Source organism: Echeneis naucrates, chromosome 17 (assembly GCF_900963305.1).
Source record: "Echeneis naucrates chromosome 17, fEcheNa1.1, whole genome shotgun sequence".
Taxonomy (NCBI): Eukaryota; Metazoa; Chordata; class Actinopteri; order Carangiformes; family Echeneidae; genus Echeneis; species Echeneis naucrates.
Genome location: NC_042527.1, coordinates 11,512,758 through 11,531,482, shown reverse-complemented (window position 1 = coordinate 11,531,482; position 18,725 = coordinate 11,512,758). Strand labels below are relative to the sequence as shown.

Below are 18,725 nucleotides of genomic sequence, written 5' to 3'. Positions count from 1 at the left end.
TTTTGCTGAAAGAGAAGGAAAGTTTAACTACACTTGTAGGCCACCAGATAGAAAGAGATCAAACATGACCAAATATTTTGGGTTTGTCATCCATAAACGGAACAGGTTTATATATAAAAAGAGCTAAACCCATTACTGAGACATTGCTGGCTCATTAAACATTTCAAAAGATGAGCAGAGTGATTTACTTAAGTATCTTAAATTTGCATCTTAATTCATTTTTAAGACATTAATTTGACAGAAGAGGAAATTGAATTTATATCCATAAAATGATGATAACATTGTTCAGTCTACTGCACTTTTCACTGATAATATATGAAGGTAACAAACTATAAAACGCCCACTGACATTGATGCATAAGTTGAACATTTTTATCCTCTGAGTCCTATCTAACTTTTAGACTAGACAACATAGGAGGTTTCAGTGTGTGTTTGCGTGTGTGTATATGTTTGCCCTGTGAGGTTGAGGGACCTCCCAGACATTGGACAGTCCGTCAGACATAATGTGGCCACAGAGAGTCATACATAGACATAGTCACACATGCACATGCACACTGAAGACAGGGAAGCTGCTGTTGAAACTGTGTGGTCAAGATTATCTGGAACTCCTTTCTCTCGTTTTCTTTTTTTTCTCTTCTCTCTACTTGTGTCCTTTCATACTTTGCTCCATCTTCTACTCTTTCTCATGTCATTCTATATTTGTTAGTCGCTGCCCCCATCATAACATCTATGAAACGGTATATAGTAGCCGTAACACATCACAACTCACCTCTTCATTAAATACACAACTGAGAGGCCCATACCAACTTGAATATAAGATAAACCTCACGTTTGCAGCTCCTATTTTGGAATAATATAATGCTTTTAAAGAAAACAGTACCATTACTAACACTTCACGTACCTTTTGATCTTGCCACTGCTGTTCCATTTCACAAGAGCTTGTACTTTCTCCATTCAGAAAACCCGCAGCTGAAAACAAATGTGACAAAAAAATAAATAAAAAATAAAAAGCGGACCTCAAATGCAATTTTCTGGGAAAACATGAATAGTCTTTCAGGTTAATGCAGTCATGTGACAGGCATAGATAGACCCTCAGTCAGAGAGACAAACAACTTACAAAGAAATGTGCCAAAACTCTTTAACAGGGCGTTGCCCACCATTTCCCACTCTAACCCAGATTTTACCTGGTTCTGACACCAACTTGGCTCTCAGGTCAATCCTGCATGTGCAAAGAAACATGGGAAGAATTATTCCAACTGTGCTTGAGTAAAAACAAAAGAATTTGCATGGCTTGTCATTCAGTTGAACTTAAGTGAGCAGACATTTATTTCTGAAAGTCCCTGGAAAACATGCTTTAAAGCAATTGTTTGGGTCAATGAAATTTAACATCTTGCAGCTGGTTTTGAAAAGGACTGGTGAGCATAGATATTCCATTGGGGTTTCTTTCAAATAAGACAATGACATGAATCTTGAAAAATCTTCGATAAAAGCACATAGTTTTGAATTGCACATTAACTGGAGCTAAAAAAACGCAATCAGCTGATAATTTCATGAAAGACTAATAAATGTCTAAATATGTAATGCTTTACGACAGTAAGTGTGTATCAGAAGCATTGTTGAGCAGCGATGCAGTGAGAAATCTTTATCTCTGACTTGCGTATGTATGTGTGTGTTAATCTCAGACAGGCCTGTTTTGATTTCCACGCCAGCGGTGAAGGCCCCACAGTGCACTGGCACTGGAAGTGGTGCAAGCTCAAACCCACAGTATAAGTGGATGGGTGTTAGCGTGTGTGCATGTGTGCGTGCTGCAGTGCCCACCTCGAAACTCAAAAGGAGGTTTCACACATACATATACACACACCCATGCAGGCACGCAAACTCACACACCAGCACTCTTGCTTTGGCTCTGTTTTCTCCCTGGGTGGTCTGTGCTGCAAATGTTTATGATCTAAACCAAGCTAATCCAACTGGCTTGTTTCAGTGAATTGAGAATGATTTACAAGATGCAGCAGCGGGGCCAAAGGAGGGAGGAGGAAATCAGAGGAAATCTTATGGCTCCATTTCAAGTTATTCTGAGACTGGACCTGCACACTTGTCTCCACGTCTGTTCGCATATCTATCTCCATCTGGTTCTCTCTTAGAGCTGTTAGTATTCTGTGTTTGTGTCTTCTTCTTTTTTTTGCCCCCAACCTATCCCTCTAGTTGAATGTCTTCATTTGACAAATTAGCCTGACTTTGATGACATGCAAAATACAAGGGCTCAGTGGACTTTCAATTGCCTGTGAAGTCTCTCACAGTCATTCTCAGTTCTTTTTTTCTGTTCTCCCAATATCCCACAGAAATGGGAGAAAGAGAAGCTTGATAAAAATCTGTCCCTGTCTGTCACGCACACACTCAACTCACTCTCTGCTTCTGATGATCAATGTGCCACATGAAGAAAAAGATGATGTCATGACATTGCATGTCTGCCTCTGACAGTATGTGCTAACAAGGCCTCCGCTCTCTAGTGAAAAAGAAAATAGTCCATAGTCACACTTAGTTGTAACTCACAGACAGGTTTGCATCTTCTCATGTGCTTTTGGTGACACCAGTAAACTGTGTCGCAGTGCAGTTATGTGGAATGTCTTGCACACATCAGTTCTCTGTGGTAAATCAACAGAGCAGTAATCTCTGTGAGTGTCAGTGGTTTAAGTTGACTTTTATTGCAGCTGCGCTTTTTTGCCAGATCCCCCTTTTTATGAAGAGAAAGGGATGCCACCATCATACTGACAACACCTTATAAACCAGGGTGGTGGGGAGGACAGATAGAAAACATAAAGGGCCTTATGGTGTTTTGTAATCTTTCCATTTCAATTAGCTTGCTTTGCGAGATTTATTCCATAATGAAAGAATAAACTGAAACATGAAAAGATTGTAACCATGAGGTTACCTGATGTTTTACTCCTGAAAAAAACTGAAGCTGAGTACGTGTATCTGAATGTGTGGCTAAAACAGCAGCAGCTTACACATGAGGATTACTAAAAGGTGAAGGAAATGTGAGCAGGAAGCTTGTTCACTGTTTCTTAGTCAAAGTAGTCACCACTCACTTTCTCTGCCTGGATGTAAGAATATCCACTTCTGTGCACGTCTCTTTCATACATGCATGTTTTTTTTTCCTTACCAGTCATTTCCTTGTACTTTTCTTTCTCACCTCTGTACGTTTCTCTCCATTACCTAAGACCCTTTGTCCATTAATCTGTCTCCAGTATATTTTCTAACCCTTCCTCTCTCTTCCTCCTTCAACATTTCAACCACCCAGGCTTCCTCCTTCCAATATCATTTTATTTCATTATTCTAAAATACAGACAACAACAGACAGACAGACAGACCAACTTGTTTGTCTTTTCTCCCTTTTTTCCTCTCTACTCCTTCCCTCCTTTTTCTCGCTCTTTTAGTTTCGAGCAAGCAGCAACGATCAGTCAAGCTCATCTCCTGGCCAGAGCAAACAAAACCAAAGCCACATTCCCCAAGCTCAATTTGCTGTTACGTCTCAGCTCTATGAATTGGGAGTTTTCAAGCTTGAAGTCTGGAGGAGTAGCTGGGTGGCTTCTGGCTGCTAATCTGTTCACACCAGTTTTCGTGTGTGTGAACCTTTGGAATAACATCTACCATGGTTAAAAGGAAAACACACATGTATTTCAGGTTGCTATGCTAAAAGGTTTTTGTCATCATTAACACCAGCAATAACTAAAAACTTCAGAAACTCCAAATGATCCAAATTCTATTATATCAATTATGGTACTGATTCCTGTGGCTATTGTGATTTATATTTACAAACCTGACTTGCCTGCTATTTTTTTTTTTTTTTTTTTAATATTAAAGCACTTTAACCAGTAACTTCAGTGCTTTCTCTTTATACTCTTAATGAAAACATTTAAATTACTCTTCCATATGAGAGCTAGTGTATGGTAATGGTGATAATCAAACTTTTGTTGCCATGGTTATTGGATTAGAAATGGCTGGTTCAGCTGCAATCTCAGTTCTGAATTATATTTCATCAACATTTGATTGTTCTATCGTAGGTTTAAATTAAATATCTGAATATCACAACATTCATGACTCGTTCAACGTAAAACTCAGAGCTCAAAATCAATTATATAATTGGCTCACCAGGAAAGAGATTAAACAACTTTAACGTTCACTTTAAACTGAGTTCAACCGATAAAATTAAAAAAAAAAAAAAAAAAAAACAAAGAGTGGGAGAAGAATTTAATTGCCATTTAGTTGATTTTTTTTTTTTCCAGTTTTTGAAACTAGCTTACTCTTCACTCTACGCGTCTAAGTTCTCTAAGTTGTCTAAGTGCTTATATCTCTCTTTCGTAATATTGTGTTTGTGGATGCATTTGTCCTATATTATTACTATTACATAAAGACCACATAATGGTATATTCATTATTCGTCTCACCTGTGATTCTTCCATGGCCGGTTCAGTGTCCTTCCGTCTCCTTTGTAGGAACGATTTGGGGCGGAAGTCATTTTCCACACGGACGTATTTCACTGGACGCACACAGGTGTCATCATACGATGCTAGCTGCTAGCTTCTTGTACGCACGCTTTTCTTAAATTATGATTTAATTTAAACTCCCCTCACCGCCGTTAATTCTCGGCGGCTGTTTGCTTTCCTGAAGACGTGTCGGGCTGTTTCGGCGCCGTCGTTTGACGCAGCGGCGAGGCTCGCGGCTCCGCTTTAGTCGTTAGCCAAGTGCTAACAACAGCTAGCAACTAAGTTACATGTGAGCCAACACCGCTGTCATCTGCAGAGGCAGCCGATCGACGGTGACCAAGAGGGCTCTGGCAGGTACACTGACACCGCCTTTTGTCCCACTGTCTGGGTCGACGTGATCGATCAGCCGGGGCGTATGCTGGCGGTGCTGTTAGCAACGTGCCTCCGCCATATGCCGGTGCTCAGCTTGTCTTATCACATCTTATCACTGACTGCTCCGCTGACATTGCTGTATTTAACCACGAGAGAAATTTCTTATGTGCTCGGGCTTAAATGTTAGTCATGCGAGTGTGACCTGTCAGAGAGAACAGCGTGCAGTACGAAGTGTGGCCGATGTGTTGAAATGTGCTGTCACATGCTGCATGATTGAAATTAAGTATAGAGATCGGCCACTTGAGGTGCATCTGCGATTTGAGTGTATTTATTTTAGAACAGACGACTGGAAGGAAATGTGGGTGCTGAATTTAGGGGAAAGAGAGAAAGAGTAAGTTTGTCTGTCAATATGTGTAAGGACAAAAGGACTGATAGGTAAAAAGAATGGTAGGATATTGCATAGAAATAGTAGTATGCTGATGTGAACATTGAAACACTTTAATTGTTTAATGCTGTTTTTGTATTCTCCTTATTCATTCACTGTCCCATCCTTGTCTATTTTGTGTCCTGCCAATGGCAGTAAAGGGGGACAACATCTGCAGTCAAAAGTTATCTGAAACTGAAGTCAGCTTTCGGTGTCCCAAGATACTCAAAGAAATCTGTTGCCTTTCAGAGGGTTGTGTGTGTATGTGTGTGTATGTGTGTGTGAAATTGGTTCTTTTCATTTACCCTTTTTTTTTTATTTTGTTTTTCAAGAAAACTTTAAAGCTATTGAACAAACAGCAGAATTTACATCCAGAGATTAAAAAAGTATTTCTTATTCTGGTTTGATTTTAATCACGGGGCAGTAAAATACACACACATTTAAATCACATTTTATCAGTCATTAGTAGGGGGTTGTTCAAGTAATTACTAGTGTTGTCTACCTCTGTGAATGTGTTTGTACTTCCACAACAAATGTCTCTGGACCACTCCACAAAAATGACATATATTCACAAACTCATACAGTAGTGTTAAAAATAATAGCAGTTCAAAGTTTCTAACCAGATTAATCCAGGTTTTTAGTATATTTTTTATTGTTACGTGGCAAACAATTTACCAGTAGGTGCAGTAGATTCTCAGAAAACCAACAAGACCCAGCATTCATGATATGCAAGTTCTTAAAGCTGTGCAAGTGGGCAATTAGTTGAATGGGGTGTGTGAAAAAAATTGCAATGTCTGCCATTGACTTTACAAAATCAAAACTATTTTGTACAAACGTTTTTGTTTCTAGGATTTAGCAATCCTGTGAATCACTAAACTAATATTTAGTTGTATGACCACAGTTTTTATAACTGCTTCATATCTGTGTAGCATGGAGTCAACCAACTTGTGGCACCTTTCAGGGATTAGGCTGGCCACTCCATAACATTAATTATGTTGGTTTGGAGCCAAGGTTTTGCTTGTTTTACTAGTGTGTTTGGGGTCATTGTCTTGTTGAAACACCCATTTCAAGGGCATGTCTTCTTCAGCATAAGGCAGCATGACCTCTTCAAGTATTTTGACATATCCAAACTGATCCATGATCCCTGGTATGAGATAAATAGGCCCAACACCATAGTAGGTGAAACATGCCCATGCCATGATGCTTGCACCACTATTCTTCAATGTCTTCACTGTGTACTGTGGCTTGAATGATGAGTTTTTACTCTCATCAGTCCACAAAATGTTCCTCTGTTTCTCTAGGGCCTTTAAAAAAAAAAAAAAAAAAAAATAGAGGATCTTTGCAGGGGATTCTTGTAAATAGATTAGCTTCACGCAGACATCTTCAACTGTCACAGTACTTACAGGTAACACCAGACTGTCTTTGATCATCCTGGAGCTGATCATTGGCTGAGCCTTTGCCACTCTGGTTATTCTGTGATCCATTTTGATGGTTGTCTTCTGTTTTCTGCCACGTGTCTCTGGTTTTGCTCTCCATTTTAAGGATTTGGAGATCATTTTAACTGAGCAGCCTATAATACTTTGAACTATTTTGAACTTTTTAATCAAAGTACACTGTTCTTCTGAACAATGTCTTGAACGACCCATTTTCCTCAGGCTTTATAGAGAAATGCATGTTCAACAAGGGCTGGCTTCATCCCTAAATCAGGGCCACCTGATTCACACCTGTTTTTTCACAAAATTGATGACCTCACTGATTGATTGCCACACTGCAATTTTTTTTCACACGCCCCTGTCAACAAATTGCCCAACTGAACACTCTTAAGAACGTTCATATCACGAATGCTGGGTCTTGTTGGTTTTCTGAGAATCTACTGCACCTACTGGTAACTTGTTTGCCATGTAGTAATAAAAAATATACTAATAACAGAGATTAATCTGGATAGTCACATTGGACTGCTATTATTTGGAACACTACTGTATGCGTAATGCATACAGATAATGTCTTTAAACAAGCTCATGTCCATATTTCTGACTATTACTTCCTGTTTGTCCCACTTTTTTAGCCATCCCTATCTGATACCATGGAGCTCCAGGCTGTGCTGATGGCGGCTGGTGGGGGTTCACGTATGACTGACCTGACATACAACACCCCGAAACCTATGCTGCCTGTTGGCAACAAACCCCTTATGTGGTATCCACTTAACCTACTGGAGAGGGTTGGCTTTGAAGGTGAGAGTTGGATGTTTTGGTTTTTTTTGTTTGTTTGTTTTTTTTAAATCATACTACCATTTCTATTACTTCAGCAACTACATCGATAGGCCCTGTTACCACTAGTCTCCCCATGATGACTTCTACCACCAAATATGTGGTACTTTTAATTCTTTCAGAGTTCAGAAATCTATAGCTCTGAGTTGGCACAGAATGACGTATATGTAAGTGGGTCGTTCTGGCCGGAATGGAAAGTGTTACATTGGCTTTGTTAGTTTCCAAATAAAATGTAAAGAAGCAAAGATGCAGCCAGGATGCCATGTTTAAGTTTATGTGATAACTCATGGGAGTCTTGGAACAAAGAATATACAAGCATAGTTTTCCACTTACTATGGAAAGAAGAGCTTTAAATGGTCATCTCCTACCCAGACGTAAAGGCTGTCAGTGAATATTTTGTATCACACCCAACTTGGTAAACCATACTGTTGAGAATCTCTGTTTTTACAAAGCAATCACAGTTAAGTCTCACCATCTCTGTGTATGTTTGAAACGCAAACGGTTGTTGGGATGCTTCCTATGTTATACTAAACCAGTTGGGTTGGACTTAAATTGATGAGGATTACTGTCAGTTAAGTTTATGAACAGGTTTTCAACAAACAGAAATTAAAATAACTGAAGTAAAATAAAAACAACATTACACCTTTTAATATAATTTTAGAAACATCAACTCAAAGTTTTTTTTACATCCATGGTGACTGCATAGTGTGTATGATTGCCTCAAGCTACGTTTAAGTTTTTTTTCACAATGTAAAATCTCTTAAACCTATTAGATTCACTATTGTACTGTTTCATGTTTTTGTTTTTGTTTTTTTTTTGGGGGGGGGGGGTGAAGGGGTGTACGGGTGTACGTTCACTAGCTTGTCAGCACATCATCAGCCATTGTCAGGAGTGCGTTCCCTGTCTAGATTTACAGTTCAGATTTTTGCCTCTTGCAGTGCATCCAGCAACTCTGGGCTTATAAAGGGAACTGCTGTACTATGCTGTTCTTGCCTATAAACAGGGCTGTTCATTATAAAATCTTGTAGGTCCACACTAGCCTAAATAAAACTAGCTTTCTATACATAATCATCCTGTGTGGTCAGTAGTTTACAGTGTGCAGCCAGCTAGCCAAAGCCCTGCAATTTGGTTTTAATAGGCTGACACAGCTAGAGTGAATAAATGCCTGGTAGAAAACATATTATGCAGACAAGGATAATTAAACCAGATGGACTCAGCAGTGTTTTTATGCGTACTAATGTTTTTGTAAACTTTATCAAAAAGTAGAGCAGTGGTCCTAATTTAAAGTTTCAGATGTATCAAAGTCAAATAATGCAGACATCTAATCAGTCTGGGTTTTGTTTTTGTTTTTTGTTATTATTTTTTTTAAGCTTTTACCATCTCTACTTTGAAAGCTTTACTTTGCAGACAATATTATCAGTTTTATAGAAGCAAGGGTCGAGATTCAGATACATCCAACAATCTAAAAGAAGTCAGTGAATAATGAGGCAGAAGGGGGGTTTGGTTAATCATTTGACTTTCCATTAAAAAAAGGTAATAATAAAAAAAAAAAAAAAAAAAAAAATCTAATATAAAAAATATAAAAAAAAAAAAATATATATATAAAATTTAAAAAAAAAAAATATATATATATATACATACACACACACACGCGCGTGTGATGTCTCATCAATATTTATTATTATGATCTATGTTTTTAGAGGTGATTGTGATCACCACAAAAGAGGTCCATAAGATGATGAGCACAGACCCTAAAATGAAGCTGGAACCTGTGAAAATGAAACTGGATGTCGTCTGTATCCAAGAAGATGGAGACATGGGCACAGCAGATGCACTCAGACACATCCAGCCGAAGATCAAGGTGTGGGAGTTTTCTTTGTTCTATTCAAATTGAATTCAAACTAAGTGAACATATTTTGAGATTTACTGTTGCTCCTAATGTATTATAGTTTTTAGCAGAACCATCAAGTTCAGGTGTAGTTACTTTGCTGTAAATACAATTTAAAAGGGATATTTTGTACATTCCACAATGCTTGCCCAACTAACATTACTTTAACCTAACTCTTCATAAAGAAATTCTAATGTATATGAAATTTAATCAACTCTGAAAGAAAACAGCTCTATAACACAATACTTAAGTGAATGCAATCACTTTATCACTCTGAACACTGTTGCATGTTGTGAATCATAGCACCAACAGAAAGTTACTTTTGGGAATTGATTTAAAAAAAAAAAAAAAAAGACCAGCTTTTCAAAGGACTGAAATTTTCAGCACTGTTGAATAAGTTATGACTTATTATGGCCTTAATGGGTTGGGAGTTTGAAAAGAAAACTGCAGCCACTGGAAGATGAGGGCCAAACAGTATATGGTATGCTGACTGATACCCTTTATCACTGTGATGTTAGTCAGTATTTTGCAGAAAGCGGTATAGGGAAAAAAATGCTCAAGATTTTGGGATAGCTTGAGGTGGGTGTCGTGTGTACTGCTTGGTGACTACTGATCCATATCAGGTGTCCAAAGTTTCATTTTACCTTTTTAAAGGGACATAAACATGCATAGGCACATACATTTATATATGCTGGCATGGTATCCATGACCCGCAACCCCAATTTCTTGACTCACCCCTCCCAAATCCTTTCCTTCATCTGATTTTCTCTAAACAGATGAAGTCATGGTTAAGACTCAAACTCCCTGTGCTGCCCATTTACCCGGTGCACCATTTATTCTCATCCTGTGGTCATGCACATCTGTGCAACATTTGAATTTGGGTATGTTATGGTCTGTTGTCCCTTTGTATATGCCAAGGTTTTGACTGGCCCCCTGTGACCAGAAAAACCTGTATTTGTAGGGCTGAACTGTTGATGTATTTCTGAAGCAATTGCTCTTGTTTATCATTTGGCTATCAATGACTGTCACATAGTTGGCTTAGTGTTTCTGAAAGCTGTATTTTAGTCTGTCTAATTACTGTGTCCTTGGTGGTTGGGAGGATGTTGATTTACTTCAGAATCATCGCACGTGTGATGTAATTTGAAGTGAAAAATCATGAATGTAAACTACACCTTACTGAAGAAACAAATAGCACAGGAATCACCAGCACACACAACTGTGATGGTAATTCTAAGGGAGGACTCAAGACATGCCCGATCCGAAATGAATGTAAGCTTTTGGATGTGTCATCTAGTGAATCAGCTTGGGGGTCTTTTAAATCCAATTTAGTCATTATTCATGCATTCAGGAGCATTTTAATGTTCTGTAGTGCCTAATGTCTTCCCATGTAGTGTTAGGAATCATTATATTTCCGTATGAAACATAACTGGCAGGTAAGTCAAATAATGAAATAATGTTATTAATCAAGGGTTCTCTGTAAACGCCATGGTGGATTTTCAATTATCAAAATGTCTTATGCCAGTTAATAGTATAGCAAACTAACTCACAAGACAAAAACAAGGAGAGAATCAATCGTTGCTGAAATATTGATTTTCAACAATATTGTGAACCAACACTGAAAAATGACATCAAAAATCCTGGCTTTTCTTACTTCCACTGGTCTCTGTTCAGACATTACTGAAATGTGCTACCAGATACCTTTTATACCTATTTAGAGTACCACATCAAACGTGCATTTGAAGACATAAGGGTCCTGCCACTACAGCTCATTACATTCTTCACAGCAAAATCAGTCAGCTTTGCTTTTGAAAATAGATTTATCAGAGACTCCAAATGCCAAATTTGTTGTGGCAAGTGGGTTTAATGTTTTTTTCCCCTGACATTTGAATGGGTCTGTACAGATTCTTATTATTTTCACTCAAGAGTTCTTTAATAGATGCACAGTATCACCATACACACACACTTAAGCAGGACTAGCTCAAGCATGCTCCCATTGAGAATAGTCAAGTTCCTAATCCTTTGAGCAGCCATCTAGATTAGAGGCATTGAGTTACATACGCTCGCACACTGTAGGGTGATGAGTGAGGAACCATAGCCATGGCCTGCCAAATCCCAGCACAGAGATCATCCAAACTGTCAAACCTCTGCATGAGTACAGTATAGAGACACACACATGGACAAAATCACTCATCTCTACACAAAAACACCCTCCCATCAGGGGATTTGGTGTATCCTATCAAACAAAATGCTAACAGGAATCAGTGCAGACTCAAGGTGAGCCGAGTAGGTCATTCCTCCTGATTACTGAAAGGAGAGATTACAACAGGCATACTTTATTTTGTTCACTCCTCAAACGTTGATGTTGCACAAAAGTGGACAGATATGCCTGATTATTGGTTAGGTCTTTCACAATAAGCTCTACTAGTGAAAGGAGTACTTTACGTGCTCATTTTGCTTTGTGTGGTTAAAGCCCCTTTGACGTTTGTATTATGATTCAGATATAATCACCTGGCAGAAAGAGTGTAAGCAGGATAAAAGAGGTAGATATACATTTAAAGGTTCACCTTTGGTCTACATACGTCAGCCAGCTTGTAAGCCAAATAACAAAAGGTGAACATAAAGAGAAGAGTGAGAGATGCCGATGAGGATTTTCATGAGAGGGACAGAGCCAACACACTTAGATGAGACTTAATTTTTTGTCTTTCTTTCCCCCTTTTAACCACCTTGTTACCTTATTTCAATAACACACACCAGAAAGGACAAGGCTTGGGCAACATCCATGTTGAAACTGGCCCTGAAAGCATTTTGCTTGTGGTGACATGGCACATTTTTGTCAATCGACTTTTTCTATGAGAAGAACAAACTATTCCAGACTATTCAAGTTTGAAGCTGATTGTAAAGCCAAGTCACTTCTTACATGTTGAACTTCAAGGTAGGACATGTAGCTACAAAATTGCAATCTTTGATGGTTCGAGCTCCTCAGAGGGTTCAAGCTTCCACCATTTTTGCCTCCCTATGCCATACCTGAGTAAAGCAATAATCTGTAGTGTTTTACCTTTTAGCTTGAACATTTTATCCTGAAAAACTAAAAGTTTTGCTATTTTCAGATATTCTATAAATCCAATTGATCAATCAAGAAAATCATATTGAGATTGGTAATCTTTGTTGAGTATCATGAGTACACATAGAACACTTTCACTCTTGTACTTAATGTCTACAAGCAGTTTAGTGGCAGCTTGCTCTCATGAACATGTTGATTTCAGCTTTTAAAATATTTTGTATTGAGAAGATCATTTACAACAGGATATGTTGTTGCAGTGCAACCAGAAAAGGATTTGATTTTGAAATTATTTAAGTTCATGCTTTACCACATTGGTCTACACTTCACAGTGGGGGGGGGGGGATCATGCATTTTATAAATTATCTGGGAAAGTTGTGACGTTGACATGAGAATTCACAGCCTTTACTGAAGCACTGTTGACAGAGATTACATTCTCCAGTTCTCTTGGGTGTGACATGACAAACTTTGTACAGCTGGATTTGGGGATCTCCTGCCATTCTTCTCTGTAGAGCCTCTTAAACGATGTCATATTTGATACCGAGCTCAGTGGAGAGCTGCAGTGAAAGTTGTCCTCCTGTTAGTTTCTCTTTCCACTCAGCACCTCTGCAGCTCAGCCAGAGTACCCATCAGGTTCTTCTTTAAGTCACCTCTCTTAGCAAGGCCCTTCTCTACCTTCTCTTGCTTAGTTTGGTCAGGCAGTAAGCTCACAAATTTGTTGTTTCACAAGCTCACTGTACACTGAGGAATTTTCAATGCAGATTATTTTTGTAACCCTCCCCACATCTATGCTTCAACACAGTCCAGTATCTTTCCTCTGCAGGCACATTCAACGTCATCGCTTGGTTTTTGCTCTGATCTGCTATGCGTGTGCCATCTCAAATGCTATCCAATTGAATTTACCACTGGCAAGCTGATGGGGTCTGAATTTTCTCCGAATGACCTGTATAAGTTAGAAGTGATAAGTGGCAGACTATTATCATATATTGAAAGAAAAATATGGGCAGAAAAACTGCAAGCTTGGCTGAGTTCTACATTAAACTGCAGACTTCAGCATAGATTTACAGTCAACTCAGTAGCAATACTATTAGTAGTTGTTCTAAATAAATACTAGTTATTTAAATTAGATTTAAAGATGGTCAAAAAGTCTTCATCAGGAAAACACGAAAAAATAACCCTCGACGCAATAAAGGTATCCTTAAAGTTGTTTGAGGTTGTGTAAGACATACTTTTGGAATGAAGTCAGTTACCACCGGGCGGGGGGGGGGGGAGTCAGTGTGTGTGGTCCTGACCTGTCCAGAGATCCTAGCTGTTGAAAGGCCAAAGTGTCTCTGTCTCCCCAGCTGACTCCACTCTGCTGTCGCCTTAGTCTGTGCCTGTGTGTGGGGATTGTGCAGGCGGGTGTGTGTGTGCGTGTGTGCGTGCGTGCGTGCAAGTATACTTGTGTGCTCTGTACCAGAACATGTGTGCAAACTTGGCTGTTGAAAGTTGAAAGGTCTCAGTGTCAGCAGATCTCTAGCAGACACCTCCAGCTTTGCAGTGGCAGCTTCCTGTCGCCAAGTCCAGACCAGGTTATGCTCAGGAGTTACCCCTAGGTTAACTGCATGACCTTTGACCACAAAGATACCACCCTCTGACACACAGATTTCTACTCCACTGTTCCCCATTCAACCTCAGGTCCCATCATTAGCAAATATTGATACAGTTTGGAAGTGTGTTGCCAATATTTTCTCCATACTTTTGTGGTGCGAACTGCAGTTGTAGAAGACAGATAAAAGATGTGCTTTGCTCCAGTTGACTCCTGTATCTGTCTGTGTTCATCCTTTTATAGTTCAGCTTGCTCTTCTTTAATATTCAAAGCATATTCCTATTCCATGTATTTACAGTGACCCACATGTAGTTTGAAATGTTTTGGAAAGTTTCAGTATTATGTTCAAGGAGAAGTTGGGCTCTTGCATTGCCTTTGTCTTCAGTCTGTCCTGCATCCTGCCATCTGTCTTTTAGTTTTTATGTTTCCTATATGTCTTTCCATTTCTTTTTGCTCTGTTGACAGTAATTGTAGATTCTTCACTCATCCTGTCTTTCTCCCTTAAATACAACCCCTCTGCTCTTGCACTTGTTCTTTCTTCTCTCCTTCTCACAGACAGGGTAAATATGTCTCTATCACTGAGACAGCCTGGTGCTAATGGTGGGATTAGTCCTCATGCTGACAGGTTTCATCGCTGGACAGCACACAGACAGACAACTGGGGGCGCATGCACATGTAAACACATTCACACATAACATCAGCGGAATCCAAATGGCTGGTGTAGAGTTTGTGCTGAAATTGTTGATATATATAGGAATTTGCAAGCTTTATTTATGCACTTTAAAATTTTGATTGGTTCGCACTTTAGTGTAATACTCAAAATAGTGTAAGGCGATGGATGAGATGCTCTTTCTCTGTACATCTTCAACAAATATTGGATTTCTTTTGAGCAGTTTCAGTTGCTCATTATTTTAATCTATGGCACCAAATTCTTTGTTTTCTTTGTCTCACTGTGATGTTGGAGCAGTGCTGCTTTTGGCCTAGTTCTTACCAAAGTGCTCAAGCCAGGCAGCACAGTTTGTTGTTTTGGCTAAAATTGTAAAATGAAAAGTTATTTGTGTGATAGTTTGTCAGTTTCTGCCAAGTTAATGATAGTAATGTAAACCAGGCCTGAGCACAAGAATATTTGGATGACAAGGTAAAAGGCGTTTCTAATTTTGTTATGGGCTTGATATATGATCACACATACGCATTCAAAACTAAACATGTCAGGCATGTCATCGGGCAAGCACTGACAGTGTCACTCAAAGAATGCATGGAAAATTATATATACAGAGCAAAATAAACAACAAACCTAAAACAAAAAAACATTTATAATAATCACATAATTAGTGTCATCAGCATATTGACCACAGACAGACAGTTCTGTTAATGCAGCTGAAAGACCAGCCACTGGTACTATTCTGAACTTTGTGATAATTCCTTCATCTGTACCGACAGAGTATTGTGCACTGATCTAATCTCATCCCTCTTACCAGTAACCAAATATCAAAGTCTTTTGTAATGTTGCAACTTTTCATCTTGGGTTTTTAGTTTTAATCAACTGCCGTGACATGAATACTTTCTTGTAGAGCAATATTTATTCAGCTGAATGGTAAGGAGGCTCACCTTCAATACCTTTTCTAATGAAGCACATCATTTTACAACAGAGCAACATTAGCTGAGGAGATACAGTTGAAACAATGAAGGAATATTATTTACTATCATGAAAGTTGAAGCAGCTTTAATACAGACCATGCAGTGTGTGTGTGTGGGTTTGTGGGTTTGGCCTACATACAAGCAGTGCTAAACTTGGAAGAACTCACTGTTTACCAAGAACAGTTCTTTCATTTTCTTTCTCTGATTCAATGGGCCAATTTCTGCTGTGAATATTGAAAATAACACAGTCCAAGCTCTCATGTCTTCAGGTGTTTATGGAGAGCATTGTCGCCACATGTATTTATGTATAGTCTGCTTGCCTAGATGACTTGTCCTTCAAACTGTATCTCATGCATTTCTCTCTTTGTGGGCTCTTTTGTGTGTGCCTGTACCAGTGACAATGGAAAAGTTCTTAAAATACAACAGGTGGTAAGATTTTGTTCCAAAATAGATGTTAGCCAGAAAGCTTTCTTTGGAAGCTTCCATTCTGTCTAGTTGTGAAGCAGTCATTAGGGTTAGTTATTTTCAACCACACCATATCCAGTATGTTACTGTCATTTTCACATATCTTACACATTCAGCGCATAATGAAATTAATTACTTGATTTTTAATTGCAATTTAGTTTGACCTGCTCTTTCTTATCAACCTCTCCTCTCAGACGGACATCCTGGTGGTGAGTTGTGACCTGATAACAGATGTGGCACTTCACGAGGTGGTCGATCTGTTCAGAGCCCATAATGCAACACTGGCCATGTTAATGAGCAAAGCACATGAGTTCACAGAGACAGTCCCGGGTCAGAAGGGCAAAAAAAAGACAGGTAAAAAAGTCTTTCATCAAAGGAGATTAACCTTATGTTATGTCATCAGACTGAGGTGACTGGAGTGCAGAAGTTATAACTTGCTAAAGTGTTATATCTGTACACCATGTAACACCACACATGTAAAAAAGGTATAGTTATTATAGAAGACTGTTAAACTTACTGATTATTACATTTGCTAACAAGATGTATTGTGTTTTTTTTCCCAGCTGAGCAGAGAGACTTTGTTGGTGTGGATCAGTCAGGCAAAAGGCTCCTGTTCATGGCCAATGAGGCAGATATGGAAGACGGTCTATCGATTAGGAAGTCCATCATGAGGAAGTAAGTCAGCTGAACAAAGGGACAATAAATTCAGATTTATTTTTTTTTTTACGCAAAACAATTCCCTCAGTTGAAATGACAACCGTCCTCAGCACATTTTATTAGCTTTAAGATCTTAAAGTGAATTTGGTGAGTTGCTAAATCTGCAGCATGTTCTACGGTTGCCTGTACAGATTTGAGTGGGGTTTGACTCTGTTGACTGTATGATGACTCTGTTCTGTACATCTGTGGATTCTTAGCCCCGGTGGAGCAGATGCAGAGTTTTCTATATCAGAGTCAGGGTTTTTCAAGGCTGTGTTGTCTGTGGTGGGTGTGTGGGATTTTTGTTACAGGAAGAGTCCTTTAGGTAGTTTTTCGTTTCTGCGTCCTAGAATGCATGTATTTGTGAGAGCGGGTGTTTTGGGAGCTCGTAAATACTTCATGGAGCCAAAGCCACTGTAAATTGTGGCCAATAAGAGGGGGGCCAGAGCAGCTGCTTGCATGCTTCCCTGCACAGGGAACTCTTGGGGCTCGCGCGCACACACAAATATACTGTCTTTTTCATACACACAGAAACACTTATATGAATACACAGAGAAATGCATAACACAACTTTGAGTTGGACGTTGATGGAGAGAAAACACTCACAACATTGTCACAGTGTTATGGAAACACACTCAGCCCTCAGCTAAACATTTATACGTAACATTGAAAGACGTACAACCTTTAACCCACCTCTGATCATTTGTACACACGCAGACAATCCCAGATTTCTAGATTTTTGTAGCCTACCAGGAGGTACATTTTTATGAGAACTGACTGTTTTGCACATCAGTACCATCCAGTCAAACTTTGTTACTCTCTTTCTCTCTCTCTCACTCTCAGACACACACTTTTGTGATCAGTAGTGTAAATGTGCCTTTTTCAAATCAGTGTCTCGAGACGCGGATTGAGCATAGCTTTGTCTTTTCCACAAATAATGATGCATCTCCAAAGATATTTTTGGGTCACAGTGTTTTTTTAATTAAATTTTTTTTATTTAATTTCACATCAGCATTTGGATAATTACACCACCGTCAATCCACCACTGATTCATGAAAATATTATTGAATTATATTTCAGTTAAAAGCGAGAAATTTTCCTTTTATATTTTTTTTAAGCTTTGAAAAATCTTTCCTCATTCATTTAATTCAAGACATTCCTCTCCAGTTTTTTACTCTGTGCTTTTTTTAGATTATACCCTATGTAATTTTCTCCCCTCTCCTTCTCTACACTTTCCATATGGTTGAGGTGTGTTAGCTCAAAACATTTTGCACATGTGAGATTGTCTGAAACTGGAAATTGCTTAAATGGTGTGAAAGGACTCCAGCAGAGTTTCCCTTCATACATTAAACCTCCACTTGTTAGAAGGCTGAGAGAACTGGTTCACTGCAGCAGCTTTCAAAAGCTGAGTCAAAATCAGAACTGTTATGATAAAGAGTAAAAATGTGTTTAAAAACCACTGAGGTCACCATAAAGTCACAATCTTACATGGTTGTATCCTCCCTACTTTGCTGCCTTTTCTTTTTGTTTTTACTAATATGATAAAAGATTAGTATTTTTATATTTCAAAGGTTTACTTACTTTGTACAAGTCCGGAAATTTTACAAGTCCCGAAAGTCTTTAATAGGTGCTTTTCAGTCATTAGTGTCCAAAATTTTAATGAAACAGGGTGTAACTATGCTGTACACAGCTGGAGCCAGCTTCCAATGGACACCAAATCCGCCCAGACAGTAACTTGCTTTAAAAAGAAGCTAAAAAAGACTGCCTTCATTTAGTCATTGAAACTTGCACAGTTATTATGTATGGCCAGTTTTATAATCTGTGTTTTCATTATCCTTTTTTTTATG

The 18,725-nt window shown here is 38.8% G+C and overlaps 1 protein-coding gene across 1 annotated transcript in view; it reads left to right on the top strand.

The window, feature by feature from the left end:
• The first annotated feature begins 4,514 nt into the window (after nucleotides 1-4,514).
• eif2b3 (eukaryotic translation initiation factor 2B, subunit 3 gamma) overlaps nucleotides 4,515-18,725 on the top strand; it is a 28,991-nt gene continuing 14,780 nt past the window's right edge. The window contains exons 1-5 of the mRNA XM_029524688.1: nucleotides 4,515-4,836; nucleotides 7,344-7,509; nucleotides 9,246-9,406; nucleotides 16,377-16,536; nucleotides 16,746-16,857. Coding sequence (XP_029380548.1) covers nucleotides 7,362-7,509; nucleotides 9,246-9,406; nucleotides 16,377-16,536; nucleotides 16,746-16,857 — 581 coding nt within the window. The 5' untranslated portion in view covers nucleotides 4,515-4,836; nucleotides 7,344-7,361. The remainder of the gene's footprint in view (nucleotides 4,837-7,343; nucleotides 7,510-9,245; nucleotides 9,407-16,376; nucleotides 16,537-16,745; nucleotides 16,858-18,725) is intronic.